The 15,695-nt window shown below is 33.2% G+C and overlaps 1 protein-coding gene across 5 annotated transcripts in view; it reads right to left on the bottom strand.

Moving 5' to 3' along the window:
* LOC118200204 (uncharacterized) overlaps positions 1 to 15,695 on the bottom strand; it is a 196,060-nt gene that overhangs the window by 120,635 nt on the left and 59,730 nt on the right. For all 5 annotated transcript variants that reach the window (XM_085817224.1, XM_085817221.1, XM_085817220.1 and 2 more), the window contains exon 8: positions 12,274 to 12,334. In XM_085817224.1, coding sequence (XP_085673350.1) covers positions 12,274 to 12,334 — 61 coding nt within the window. The remainder of the gene's footprint in view (positions 1 to 12,273; positions 12,335 to 15,695) is intronic.

Genomic DNA, 15,695 nt, shown 5'->3' with positions numbered 1-15,695 from the left:
TTTAAGCCATATCAAAGACGGAGTACATAGAAATGAAATACTACACTTAGTAAGGAATTATGAGCCGAATAAAATAAAAACATCTGGCCTGAAGATGCGAATAGTGCTGACAGATCAACTTCCGGTTTATTGCTCGCCGCGACGCTTTCCCCCAGCTGAGCAGCGTGAAATTGATAAACAGATTTCGGAGTGGTTGGAGAAACAAATCATTAAACAAAGCTGTTCTGATTACGCAAGTAATATCATGCTAAGTAGAAAAAAATGTGGCTCATGGAGACTTTGAGTGGATTATTGGCGCCTGAATAAAAAAATAATTCGCAATCGCTTTCCTCTGCCATTAATTGATGATGTTATTGATAAATTACAAGCAGCAATGGTATTTACAACACTAGATTTAAAGAACGGATTTTTTCATGCTGAAGGGGACGAGGAAAGTAGAAAATACACATCCTTCGTGACACAAAACGGACAGTATGAATTTCTGAGGGTCCCGTTCGGTCTTGCCAACAGCCCAAGTGTTTTCCAAAGATACATGTACGATATATTTTGTGATCTTTTAAAGGACAATATTGTTGTAATCTATATGGACGACATCATTATTCCTTCCAAAAATGAAGCTCAGGGAATTCAAAAATTGAAACGCGTATTACAGACTGCATTGGAATATGGACTAGAACTAAACATTAAGAAATGTCAATTTTTGAAGCGCGAAATCGAATTTTTAGGACACAAAATTAAAGATGGGAAATTATATCCTTCTTCTTCTAAAACGAAAGCAGTAATTAACTTTCCAGAACCTAGATGTGTAAAAGATGTTCAAAGTTATTTAGGTTTAATTGGTTACTTCAGAAAATTTATACCTAATTATTCATTAATTGCAAAACCGCTTAGTGATTTACTGAAGAAAGATTCTAAATTTAAATTCAAAACTAAAGAACTTTATGCTTTTAACGAATTGAAACGCATATTGACATCAGAACCTGTTTTGTGTATTTATAATCCGAAAGCAGAAACCGAAATACACACTGATGCTAGTGCTGACGGTTATGGTGCGGTTCTGTTACAGAAATCCTTAATTGATAATCAGATGCATCCGGTTTATTATATGAGTAGGAAAACGACAGACATTGAACGTTAATATTCGAGCTACGAATTAGAGGTTAAAGCAGTAGTAGAAGCTCTTAAAAAATTCAGGGTGTACGTATTAGGCATACCATTTAAAATCGTGACAGATTGTAATGCATTCAAACAAACTATGAGCAAGAAAGACATTTGTACTAAAATATCTAGATGGGCATTAATGTTACAAGATTAGGATTACACAATCGAACACAGATCTGGCACCCGTATGGGACATGTGGATGCTCTTAGTCGAAATCCTGTATGTATGGTAATTCAAGATGGTATAACATTTAAAATAATTCAAGCTCAAGAAACTGATGAAAATATAAAAGTTATAAAAGAAGTTTTGAAGTCTAAGCCATATGAAGATTATTGTTTGCGGAAGTAGTACCTGAGATTCTGAAAATTGAAGTACTTAAAGACGCACATGAACGAGGTCATTTTGCTGCCAAACGTACTGAAGAACATGTGAGACAACATTTTTATATCCCTAAATTGAAAGAGAAAATTGAAAAATGTATCGCAAATTGTATTACCTGTATACTGGCCAACCGGAAATCTGGAAAGAAGGAAGGATTATTACATCCTTTACCTAAAGAAGATATTCCTCTAAGCGCTTACCACATAGACCATTTAGGACCTTTGAAGAGTTCTAACAAGAATTATAAATACATTTTCGCGGTTATTGATTCGTTTACAAAATTTGTTTGGTTACATCCAAATAAAACCACCTCTAGTGAAGAAGTAATAGCTAAACTTGAAATTCAAAAATCATTATTTGGAAATCCCTGCAATATAGTAGCTGACAGAGGTACTGCATTTACTTCTCAAGAATTTGCTGATTATTGTACTAAGAAAAATATTCATCTATCGTTAATCACAACAGGATTACCAAGAGTCAATGGACAAGTAGAGCGGTTGAATTCCACTATCATATCAGTCATTTCAAAGTTGGCTATAGATGACCTTACGAAATGGTACAAACACGTAAATGATGTCCAGCAAATAATTAATTCGACTTTTCAGAGGAGTATCAATTCAACACCCTTTGAGCTTTTGTTTGGTACGAAGATAAAGACGAATAAAGACAGGAAGATTAAAGAACTAATAGAAGCTAAAATCCAGAAGGATTTTATCGAGTCTAGAGAAAATCTACGTAAAGAGGCAAAAGAGCAGATTCGGAAGATCCAGGAAGAGAATCGAAAGACTTACAATCGAAGTCGAAAACTCCCTCGTAAATACAAGATCAATGATATGGTAGCTATTAAACGCACTCAACTAGGGCCAGGTATAAAGCTAAAATCTAAGTTTTTAGGTCCATACAAAATCACCAAGGTGAAACCTAATGACACATACGATGTGGAGAAGGTTGGTTTTACCGAAGGACCTTTCAAGACTAGTACCTGTGCTGAATACCTGAAACCATGGACAGACGATCTTTGATAATGAAATACCAATTTTGATGATTCCTAATTATAAACTTTTTCCCAGGTTGACAAATTTCTCCCGATTTGACTAATGGACTTGGACTATTATTTTAAAGACGTGAACTAATTTAAGAAGACTGAAGATGATGTCTAAGGATGAAATGTATGAAGAAATACGGCTTAAAAAAGATGATTTTGAGAAGACGCATTCGAATGACGGATCTTGAAGATATCTAAGACACATTCAGAAGACGTATCCAGACGGTATCTAAAAAGACGCATTTAGAAGACGTATTCAGATGATGTTTAAGAAGACGTAAATATGAAGATGAATTGTTCCAGTCAACATCAAAGACGTGTTTGTAAAATACATGTATTCAGATAGACTGTTCAAGATGAACGAACACTGAAAGAGCATTTAAGAAGAGCTAACGCCGTTATTTCTGAGGATGTTAAGATGATGAGAAAAGATGGCTGAAATAAACCATTTAAGACGACTTTTCCATCAATAGTAACTAAAAATCTCTTTTTTTTTTTGTTTTTTTTAAATTTTATTTTTCAGATCCCTAGATGTGGACAGTGGTGCTGCGAGAATGCGAGGCCGCATTCCATCAGGATGGACAAGCAGTTGTCGGTTGGCATCGTTCATTTATAATCGGATGATGCGACAAGCTGTGAGAGGAAATCTTTCACTTTTTCGCTGACGAAGGCAGACGATTCTGCCATTAAGACGATGACGCGATTCAAAGATGTTTGCTTGTAAAATGCGATTCCTTCTCTTCGTTTGTAAATAATCTCATCTATTTCCTTCTATGTATGTAATTACTTTGTAGTTTGTAGCAACTATTCATGTTTCATTAAATATTCAAGTTATTTGTAAATTGGACTAGTTTATTAGCCCCTAGACAGCCACATCGGAAGTAAGTTTACGAACATCATATTCCTAGACAGTAAGTACCGATTCTACATATATAATAAAATGGGAGAAGACATGATTAAATTTGTGGGTGGTTTAGGGCATACAACATGCAGAATTCAGTACACAAAGCTACCATCTCTGGAAGTAACAATGGCTATAACCTAGCTGGGCAACTAATATATGCCAGAGTATGTCAATCATAGTGGCTGATGAGCGGTGGCATGCCAGTTTCTTAGCAACCCATGACTAGGGAAAAAGATGTGGGGAACATTCTGGCTAGGATAACAGTCAAACACCCTTTGTATTGAGGAAAGTCAAGACAGCATGGGCAACATGCGATTGCGCATGATGTTGTTGCAATGTTGTTACAATTATGTTGCAACATGATGTTGCTGAAAGATGGTGTCATATAGACATTGAAGAAAAGGCACAGCTACTTGCCTTAGCACGTCAGATATTTAGTGGTGGCTGTCCACAGCATAGGCTATGCAAATAAGAACTGGGATGTGTACCTAATGGCACCTCATATTAGCATGCTAGGTGCTGGGCTCATATGATGATAATGAACGTAACAGGGTTCATAGCCACATTTTAGTTAAAAAAATAAGCACCTGTCTAATTACATCATACACAACTGTATAACCTTCAAAATTAAGACTTGTAATTTAAAATATGAGAAATGAAGTACTTATTAAGAGAGAATAAGCATTACCTCAACAATGGAAAATAATTACTTTTTTTGTTTTTGATTTTAATTTTAAATAATAGTTCAATTTACAGAACTAGTTTACAATGAGAGAAAAAAAAAATTATGAAGAACTAAACTATGTTACAAGATTTAATGATGAAATTTCAGTTCCAAATAGAGAAAATAAATAATAATAAGGCATATTTATTATATTCGCTTGGAACCTAATAATAAATACAATTTATTTTTCCACTCATATTGATATTTAAATAATTTAAATCTAAATTCTGAACATTTTCTAAATTTTCACTGTATATCAGTTTTCTCTTAACAGATATTGCAAGCAAAGTAATTTAAGTAAAAAAGAGGAACATTTTTGAAATCAGAAGACAGAAATTTGCTTCATGCAGTCATCTTTAACAGTAAAAGCTTAACTAACCTGCATACTTGGAAATTGACGAATATTCGGACAGTCGAGTGTAACTTGAAGGAGCGGAGGGGAGGGATAGACTGTAGCCGCGTTTTTCATTCTAATTTTCAACAGATGGCGTTAAATTTTCGGAATAGAATCATTCTTCGCTTTGGTTGGTAGACCGCAGAACTTTTAGTCCTATTCAATCCAGATTGAAAAGTGACCAAAAGAAAAAAAAAAAAAAAAAAAAAAAAAAAAAAAAAAAAAAGGTCCGTTGCTTGTTTTGCATCGAACTGTTACAGTTTCAATATTCAAGATTTTGCTGAGAAAGGGGAGACATCCCAACCTTAGTAATGCATAATGTATTGGCCAAAAAAATGAAATTATTTCGACTATTCGATTACTTTCCCTTTATTTAAGCCATTCCGAATATTATTTCTTAGAAAGCTAATTTGTGTTAAAACACAACCATTGTTTGGAAGTTTACTATACTTCAGCAGTTACTGCAACATTCAACAAAGTTAAACATTCATACATATGCTCATAATATAAGCATAACGATCATAATAAACATGAATATGAACTGACCAAGCAGAACGAGAATGCAAATTTTTAAGATCTTGATAAAAATTCAAATGCGTGTAGTATAAACGCGTGAGAGATAGAAAGGTCAGCAGCTTCCTGCAAAGCATGATCGATCACATAGCGAAAATACATGCTGCAAAGTCTACTGCCGAAAAGATAACTGAAGGATTTAGAGCTGTGATGATGCTTGTGAAGTTTGCGGATGATGAAAATTAAGGATTATTTCTGTGCATCTTAGTGGAACTTTTTTCATTATTATGATCATGAACACGGCTATCCATTATTGCAGCAGTTTTTCACCTGTTCGATTTTATGCTCCCGTTATTTTTTGGACATGATTCGAAACAATTTAGTCATTCTACAAGGGGTAGGGTTCTCGTTAACCCAGGTACCCTGGTGTTACACAATTTCTCTTCGTGTTCACTGATTTCAGGAAATTCGAGTTTTCTACACTGTATTTGTAGTATTGAAAAATTTACTTACTTGATGATCTATTTTAGATTTTTGAGAAGATGGTTTCAAACAACATATTTACTTATATCATGTTTTGAACTGGTGCATTCATCATTAGATTCATGCTCGAGATGAACATGGAAATGACACACTTTTTTGCATCACACTAATATGGATTGTTACAACATTTTATATAATTTTACTTCTTTAAAAAGGTTTCAATGGTTAAAAAGGTTTTAATGGTTCTTTAAAAAGGTTTCAAGGTGATCAATGTTTTTTTTTTTTTTTTTTTTTTTTTTTTTAATTCACAAATTAAAATCCTGATTTAAATCATCTATTTTAGTCACCTGATTCAATGACACACACAGAGATATAAATGAACACTTTATATGTAAATATAAAACTAAATAGAATAAAGTGAAAAGAAACAAATATCACCCTGAAGTTTGCTGAAAACTGTATTCGAAATTATGGGCAAATGATGTAACGGAAATCATGCAATAAAATTAAATAAAAAATAATAATAGGCCAATGCCCAGCTTCAAAATTGCAAAAGAAACTTCAAACTAAGCCATCAATGTCGATGATTAGAAAAAGAGATATATATTAAAGATAAAATTTAATGGAATTAATTGATAGCGAAAAAAAAGGAGGAGGAATACAGATATCAAAATAGTAACATGGACCGATTTGGGTAATTCATTTTCTTACAGGCATTTTAAATATCTACATTTTGATTAAACTTATTCTTCAAGAGGTTAAAACAAAAAAATGGTAACTTTGCAAATAAAGTAACTAGAAGTTCTCAGGTACTGTTCTGTTATCAATTCAGATATCGCCAAAAGCTGATGATCTGGCAAAAAATTCAAAGCATAAAAATAATTGCCAAAATACACTCATGTCATTAAATTAAGGATAATTCGGAGTCATGCGGAAATCGAACTCTAAAATAAATATATCACCTGTAAAATCACTACACACATCTTCAAGAATCATATGCAAATTTCAGGAAGTAACCAGATGACACCGAGGGTAGGTCACAATAACGAGAGTGTAAGAGAGTGATATACAGTGAAAAGTCGTTAATTCGGACACCCATAATCCGGAATGATCTATAATCTGGACCTCAAAGCTACAAACTTTCTGCGCATGCGTCGCGTTGACATAGGCATTTACGCGTGCGCTTAAGACCTTTACGGCTGCGAATGTGCGTGTGCACATGCGCATAATACGTTTACGCATGCGCACACGCATATATTAATGTATAATGGATGGTATAAGGAAAGCTAAAATTATCTAATTCAGTTAATGTTGCAGACTGTGTTGTTCCTTAATCTTCGAATTAGATCCAGCTTATTATTTTTTGCAGACTGTTAGAGCATTTTATAAAAGTAAGCTTGAACTTTCGATTATGATTAAATAGAATTTCCGAATATATTTACTAATATGTAAAGGATCTACAAAGCGAAAGTATTTTTCGAAGTCCTATAAACAGAAAGTGGAATTGCTGCACAAAATGCATAAAGGCATATCTTTTGATTATCTAATGATTCCAAAATATGTTTATCAATTTCACGCTGCTCTGCGGGGGGAGGGAAACGATGCGGCGCGCAATGAATTGGAAGTTGATCTGTCAGCACTATCCTTATCTTCAGGGCAAATGTTTTTATTTTATTTGGCTTATAATTCCTTACTAAATGTAGTATTTCATCTTGATGTACTCCGTCTTTGATATGATTTAAATCAAGTTCCTCGTCATTATAATTCGCTTCCGATAGTGAAGAAAGTGACACAGAGCTTATTGAAAATGAAAAAATTTCGATTGACAAATTAGTCGGTATTCTAGACACAGCAATTATAAGACTTGAACAGCGGAACTTTGTAACTGAACAAGAAATTATGTCTGTTTAATAGAATTAAAGAGAAAGTATTATCACATGAAACGAAGCAACTTAAACAACTTACATTGAAAGAAATGTTTAATAAAGTAAACAAATAAATATTAAGTTTTTCTTTTTGTAAATTTTGATACCCTTTAGATCATAATTGTTCTTTATTTCATAAATTATGGTTTCATATTTTCAATTTTATAATTTCTGCATGCCAACTGATGATCTATAATCTGCAATCGCCAAAGTCCCGACGAGTCCTGATTAACGACTTTTCACTGTATAAAGGAATACAGGCAAAGAAGTAAAATTGTTAACAGGCCCTTTATAAGCATTTCAGTCCAATAACCAAATAGTTATGACACAAAGGATGCATTTGAATGATTTTTTACGTGGTAGAATTATCGGCCGTCTGGAATGTGGGCATACCCACATGTACCACATGGAATGTGGGAAGTATCAGACGAACTTGGAATTGCCCAGAGTGTCATCTCCAGGCTTTGGCAACGATTCCAAGATGATGGTAATGTGAGTAGACGTTACAGCACAGGTCGCCCCAGAGTTACAACGCCGAATGAGGACCGGTATTTGGCAGTTACTGCCAAAAGAAACAGGCGGAGCACAGCCTGAGACCTGTCTCATCAGCCACTGTTCAAGGCAGGTCGTGTACAGATGCTTAGGGTAGATTGGTCTATATGCTCGTAGACCTGTCAGATGCGTTCCACTTACTGCAACTCACTGTCGCCTGCGGTTAGCCTGGAGTAGTGAGCATGCACTGTGGACACCGCAACAGTGGGCTTGTGTGATGTTTTCCGACGAGTCCAGGTTTAGCTTGCAGTCTGATTCTTACCGGACTTTCATATGGAGAGCTCCAGGTACCCGTTACCACCAAGAAAACATCATTCAATGACACTGTTACAATGGTGTAGGAGTGTTCGTTTAGGGTGGAACTATTCTGGGTTCCAGAACTGACCTGCATGTTCAAATTGGAACCATGACAAGCTAAATCTATCGGGATGTCATTCTGGAACAACATGTACATTTGTTTCTGGAACAACATGTACCATGGGCGCATAATTTGTGTTTATGGATGACAACGCCAGTCCTCACCGTGCAAACATCGTAAGCGAATGCCTTCAATCGGAGGATATCACCCGTATGGACTGGCCAGCATTCTCACCGGACTTGAATCCAGTACAGCACGTGTGGGATATGCTTGGCCGACGAGTTGCAGCCCGTCAACCTCCTCCTACATGTCTACCGGAACTTTGGAGAGCATTGCTTTTTGAGTGGTGTAATATCCCCCAAGATCAGATCGTTAATTTAATACTCAGCATGCCTAGGCATTGTATGGACTGTATTGCATCGTCTGGGAGACATACAATGTATTAACAATCATACCAACCATGTAATATTGGTTTTTTGTAAATAGGTTTTTTTTTGTAATTTGCTCCAGGGAGAAAAAAATCACTAATTTTTTTAATAATATCAAACATATATCATCTGTTTTTGCTCTTTACCTTTTGTTTAATAAATAAGCTTTACAAATAAGTCAAATTTGTTTTGCTTCTAATTCTTCCTTTGCCTGATTTTGCATTATCCTTAATTTATGGACATGAGTGTATTTAAATTATGATAAATAAAATACAGAAACACCTAAGGGGAAAAATAACAGATATTTGTAAAACTAGAAATTTTTAATGTAAATTAAACAACTTGCCAAAGAAAGCAGGGGGGAAAAATCTTTTTATGGTTTTTAGTGCCTTTTTTTCAGACTGAATAATTCCTCATTCCTGAGGAAATTGTATGGAAGATATTTCATCATTAGGCAAGTCCAAATTTTCAAATCCATGGTAAATATATGGGGGGGGGAGAAAAGAAGAAGAAAAAGAAAGCTTTCATATTTTTTATTATGCCGAAAACAGAGTTTTTTTAACATTTTGTGTGTTACCTTTATTTATTAAATATCATGTTCTTTACACTTAAACTGTAAAATTCAATTCAACAGGAATATTGCAAAAAATAAATAAATAAATAAAATGAGCATATCTGTAGAATTTTCAATACACAGTCTTGTGCGCTGGATATAAAAACGTCCTCCCCCTCCGTACAGTGTTGCCATTACTCGCTTTCGTATTGTTGAGTTTCTTAATAAAAAATTCATTAAAAGTTTTACAAAATATGAAATAGATAATAAAACAAATTCCAAGTTCGGGCTTCCAGATGCCGATATTCTAGTGGAGGACAATTTATTGAAAATTTGATGTCTCTAGGTACCATTGTTTTTCGCAGTGTGAGAAACATACATACATTCATGCAGATTCTTCATTATTTAATTTCTTTAAATATAATTCAGGGATCTAATATTTGGTGGCAACATTTGCAAAGCGAACTGACATTTACAGTGAATCAATGCAAAATGTCAAAACGAAATTAATAGCCCTTCTGGGCTGATGCCCTTTGGGCTAAAAACACAAGTGGCCATTACATATTTGGAATTTGCATTTGTGTTGCCAATTTTGAAAGATATCATTTTACTTTTTAAAAAAAGTTACCATTGTAGCGACTTTAGAAGTAAACACTGGTTCTTCATATGAACAATATCTTGGCGAGTTTAGCAAAACAACAAACACTCCAATCCTGATAACAGAACAGTATCAGTTCTCATCTGCTCTTGATAGTCTGCATGAATAATAGTACTGAGATTTTTCTTTATGTCATTAGACATAACTTTATTAATTTCCTTACAGACAAAATACATTAATAGCCAGGGCAAAACTGACTAAACATTATGAAAGTTGAAGTATAGATTATTTCTTTGGGCTGAGCAAGGTTTAGAAATCAATGTATTGATCTGGATACTTGCTCCTTGTTCTAGTCAATGTGTAAAAATTCTGATCTTTATTTATTTATCATTTTATGATCACCTGTTTCATTTCTTGGTGCATGTGGCTGGAATGCAAACATGCAATCCACATCCTATGCAGTTTCTCAGTTTTACAACTATGCTTCAGTTTTGAAGTGAGCATATACAAAAAGGGGTGGGGTTATCTAAGCAAATATAAAATCAAATGATCTACTAATTCACTGTTCTCATCTATTAACAGTTTTTAAAAAATGATTTCTAGCAACTAAAATTTTCTATCAAAATATATATTAGGCAAATGCATGTAACTTGTACCTTTCCTAGTACTTTCAGGTTAGCTTTATCCTGAATTTAGACAATATTTCACATATGCCCCAGAATATCACCAATACTGTGAACTGCTTTCAGATAGTAGATTTTTCAGATAGCAGATAGTTTCAGATTTTGTTTGAGGTGATATTGGTGCATTTTGTCCACAATACTTCCGTCACTGATGTTTGAAACCCTTTACACTAATTATATATATGAATTATCTTTAGGGCTTTAAAACCAAATGTATATTTAAACATTCCGAGTGTTTCAGTCATCATGTTGTTGACTCTGAATAGACAATTTTACTTCAACCAGTTTCACAAGGTAAAATGCAGAACAAGATAAATAATACATTAAGTTATTCAAAATAAGCAAATGCACCGATCCAGGATTTGGAAAGAAAAGTCCAGAGAAGCAATAAGACTTTTAGCATTTATCAAGTGAATTCTTACAATTTTTTTGAGATGGCCGTTGGTATCGTCACATGTGTGATTTCTCAGTTATATCAAAAATATCCAACCCATACTTAATTCTATGCACTGAAAACATAATTATCACCTATGTCCAACAAGGTCTTGGTCTATGACGTCTAATTTAAGAATCACTTAAAATTTTGTTACAAATACATAATTAAATCTTACATTTCTAGTTATTAAAACATAATGCATAATTAAATATAATATTTCTAGTTATTAATACATAACTGCTAACAGTGCTTATTTAATGATAATGAAAAATTATATGTCTGTTAAAAATCATATAGCGTTTTTACTTATAAAAAAAATTGAGAAAATAATAATAATTTTCTTTCTCCCTCAAAAAATGTAGAAAATGAGCACTGAAATAAGTCTGTAAGAATGTTGTACCAGAGTACACAGACTATCTTAACAGGGCTTTAAATGCAATGTTCATTTTATTGAAGTTCAGAACAGGAAACATTGATGACAGTAAATAATAATTAATATGGTTCTGCAATGATAAAGTATTTTTAAAGCACGTAATTATGTGTTACAACACAATGTGCACACTACATTTTAATCATGCCTCTTTCAAGTCAAAGCACAGCGAAAGCATTTTATATAAGAAAATCCTAGTACATGTTTTACTTCAGAATTTCCTTAAACACAGAATAAAGTAATACAATATGTATTTCACTTATTTCCCTAATTAAAACTCAGTGTCAATTCTGGCTCTGTTTAAGCAATGGAGGCTGAATGAAGTATCTACTTTTGTCTGGAATTACTTTTATAATAAAACAACTCTTAAAAAAAATCTATGCTAAAAAAAAAAAAAAAAAAAAAAAAAAAAACTAGAGTTTAAAAATATAATCTCATTTCTTTAATTCAAGTAGCTTAATTAATAAGCTATTTGTATTAAAAGAATTGGGTTACATTTTTAAATAATGCATGAGAAAAACTAGATTTTAGCTGACTAATCAGACCAAAGCACTTAAAAGAAGCTAAATACAAAATTATATTACAAATCAATGCAAAAAGTACAATAAGTAATAAAGGGTAAAAATTTATATTTATATTTTTGAAGAACATGAAATATATAAAATATCAACTAAAATGTCTTATATTATAAGAGAAATATTTACCTCTAATTCACCTTTAGCAATTGTTTCTTCTTCAAACTGAAATTGTAAATCTTCAAGTTTCCTAAAATAAAATAATCCATAATTGCTTTTAACATGTTTGCTATAAATTATCTCTAGTTTTATCAATATACTTTCAACACATACATACTATGAAAAACTCCTAATGTTATATTGGTTATGAAAAACAAAGTGCAAAGATTTCTGAATGAATCATTAGGTGAATGTTATGAATAATATCTATTACTGATACTACTAGAATCAAATGAAGCAATTACAGTCAAAAGTCGTTAATCCGGACTCGTCGGGACTTCGGCGATTCCGGATTATCGATTTTTCCGGATTATAGATCATCTGTTTAAATCGTGTAAGATGGCATGCAGAAATTCTAAAATTAAAAATATGAAACCGTAATTTATGAAATAAAGAACAATTATGATCTAAAGGGTATCAAAATTTACAAAAAAAAAAAAAAGCTTAATATTTATTTGTTTACTTTATTAAACATTTCTTTCAATGTAAGTTGTTTCGTTTTATGTGATAATACTTTCTCTTTAATTCTATAAATACACATAATTTTTTGTTCACTTACAAAGTTCCGCTGTTCAAGTCCCGTTAATTGCTGTGCCGAGAATGCCGACTAACTTGTCAATCGAAATTTTTTCGTTTTCACTAACCTCTCTGTCACATTCTTCATGTCTTTATCCATTTTTTGCAGAAATTCCACTTTTTGTTTGATGGACATCGAAACATACTTTTGTTTTGTACGATCCTTTGGGAGCTCCAGAAACAAAAATTCTATTTGACATAATTGAAAGTTCAAGTTTACTTTTTTAGTATTGCACTTACAGTCTGCAAAAAATAATAAGACGGATCCAATTCGAAAATTAAGGAACAACGCAATCATCAACATTAACTGAAATAGATAATTAGATAATTTTAGCTTACACCGTCCGTTATACATAAAATGCGCACGTGAAAACGTATTCCGCGCTTGCGCACACGCAAATGCGCAGTCGTAAGAGGTCTTATGCGCACGCGTAAACGCCTATGCGCATGTGTCAATGCGGAGCATGCGCAGAAAGTTTTTAGCTTTGAGGTCCGGATTATAGATCATTCCGAATTATGGGTGTCCGAATTAACGACTTTTGACTGTATTAAGAAAAAACAATCCAGGTTATGAATATTGCAATGAGATTATACTTAAACCTTAAAAAAAAAAAGCTAAATTTACTCCAATTTGTTTTTATTGATTCTATCAAAAAAGACTATTAATTGAATGGTTTGGACAACTGAATTATATTAACTAAATGGTTGAATATTTTTGCACCTCACCAACCTATATACACAGGAGGTAATGCTTTCAGTCCAAAAATTCAGCAGAAAGGTTTCAAAAAATAAGCATGAATTAGGGTCTTCATGCCAAATTTTTATTCTTTTTAGAATGTCTGTTGTTTGATAGGGCAATTAAAATTACAGTTGGACGATTCTTCCGCCATCCATTTGCTTCACTTTTAGGCATCTTCTAGCATTTAGTTCTTCTTCTATAATTTTACCACAACCCAGCCTTTCTAGTTTATTATTGCAAACCATTTTGATGTGTTAAATATTAAATCAAAGTTTCTAGAAATGGCTTTTAAAGAGCTAGTAACCTCCCTAACCATATCATACACTAGGATTTAATCTAATCCTATTTTGTACACTCATGCATATTTGAAAATATTTCATTATTCACTCAGTATACTGTAATATTTTCAAATATGCATGAGTGGACAAAATTATTCTAAAAGTTGTTATTTTGTCCAGAACAGATTTCGCCATTTACCGTATCTGTGCATTTTGTATATCACTGGAAGCAATACTTTTGAAAGCAAATATTAATTCTGCATACAATCAATCATCTTGACAATCAAATGTGTCAAAAAGTTTTTAGGGCATCTCTTTTCTCGGAGTTTCTGAGCACCTCCTTTGATTTTTCATTTATCCATTCTACTTACCTAGAAAGTAGTGTAAAAAAATTCAGCTGCAATATTTTTTTGTCATCCACTTACACTATTAAGTGACACAATAAAATTTGCTATAGAATTTTCTTAATTACAGTTATAATATTCTCAGTTTTACAATTAAATTAGAATGTGACTGTAATGTATTTTCATAAATGTACTTTACTGCACACTGTCGACTACAGGCTATACTCTACCTCTACCTTACAGCCTACACCTACCATATATCTCATACAAGTTTGAGCGTGATATGTGGTCTGTAAATCCACGTCTCTCTCACATACATAGATCTCTCATTGAGTCATCTGTGTCAATTCGATCGTTTGGGTTTCTTGATCGGCCTGAAATTTCTCTGGCCCACTGGGCATCTGCCTGATTGCCCGCCGGACTTATCCACCACTGGGCAGGAGCCATATTTACTACTAAAAGAAACACTAGATTAAATGCATTTCACTCAAATGTGATTTACTAAAGCCTTCAATGTTCACTTGAAAATCATTCCTTCAAATGGCTACAGAAAGAGAAAACATCTAACTCCTAATTTATTCAGGTCAGGAATACATTCATATACAGTACAAAGTCCGAGATCCGGATGTCCAATATCTGAACCTCAAAGTCACCAACATTTTTTTTAAAGACTTTTAGTATGCTTTGTGCATGTGCATTTGATTTTTTCCCTGTAATAAAATACGTGAAGCGTCTCAATTCTTAATTTCAGTTAGGCACTAAATAAAATACCTTGCTATTCACAAAACAATAATTTTAGCATAAATTTGTGTGATAAATTTGGTTTCGTAGCTGCGTAACTGCTTGGCATACATGTCAAACCGAAACATTCTACATAGAAACATAGCTGATTTTACACTCCTAATATTTTATATCCCTGATGTCAACCTGGAGAACCATTATTTATTATATTTTGCTTTCATCACCACATGATAACTTGAATAATGACTCATGCAACGATGCCTAAATAATTTTTTTTATCTGAGTAACTGAATAACAAAGAGTATGGTAATCTTTTATGCTGGCATTACACTTTGCATTGACATTACTATTGACTTTATGTTCCATAGTTTTCCTCATGCAAATTTAGTTCAGAGACTGATTGGTGATTAACTAACATAGTTGCCGCTGACTGGCCGATGATGTAGTATCCGCAGGTTGACTGATGTTGTATATATACTCGGTGTTCGTAAACGTGAAGGAGTACACTGTTTTTTTTCTTTTCTTGTTTTTAAAGGTACAAGCTACTGTTAAAGCCTAGCTTATTTTATTTAAATTCATGAAGTAAAGATTAGTTTTATTTTATATTAGTCCCAACATTTATTTAAAGCAAAGTATGCTTTTGCAACTGCTCCAACACCAACAATTACACATTACAGATTTAAGTTGAATGCGCTAAGAAATGTTGACGAGGAA

This window comes from Stegodyphus dumicola, chromosome 5, assembly GCF_044657685.1.
Source record: "Stegodyphus dumicola isolate Sdum_Otavi_A_Nest chromosome 5, ASM4465768v1".
Classification (NCBI taxonomy): Eukaryota; Metazoa; Arthropoda; class Arachnida; order Araneae; family Eresidae; genus Stegodyphus; species Stegodyphus dumicola.
This window is presented reverse-complemented; position numbering and strand designations above follow the sequence as displayed.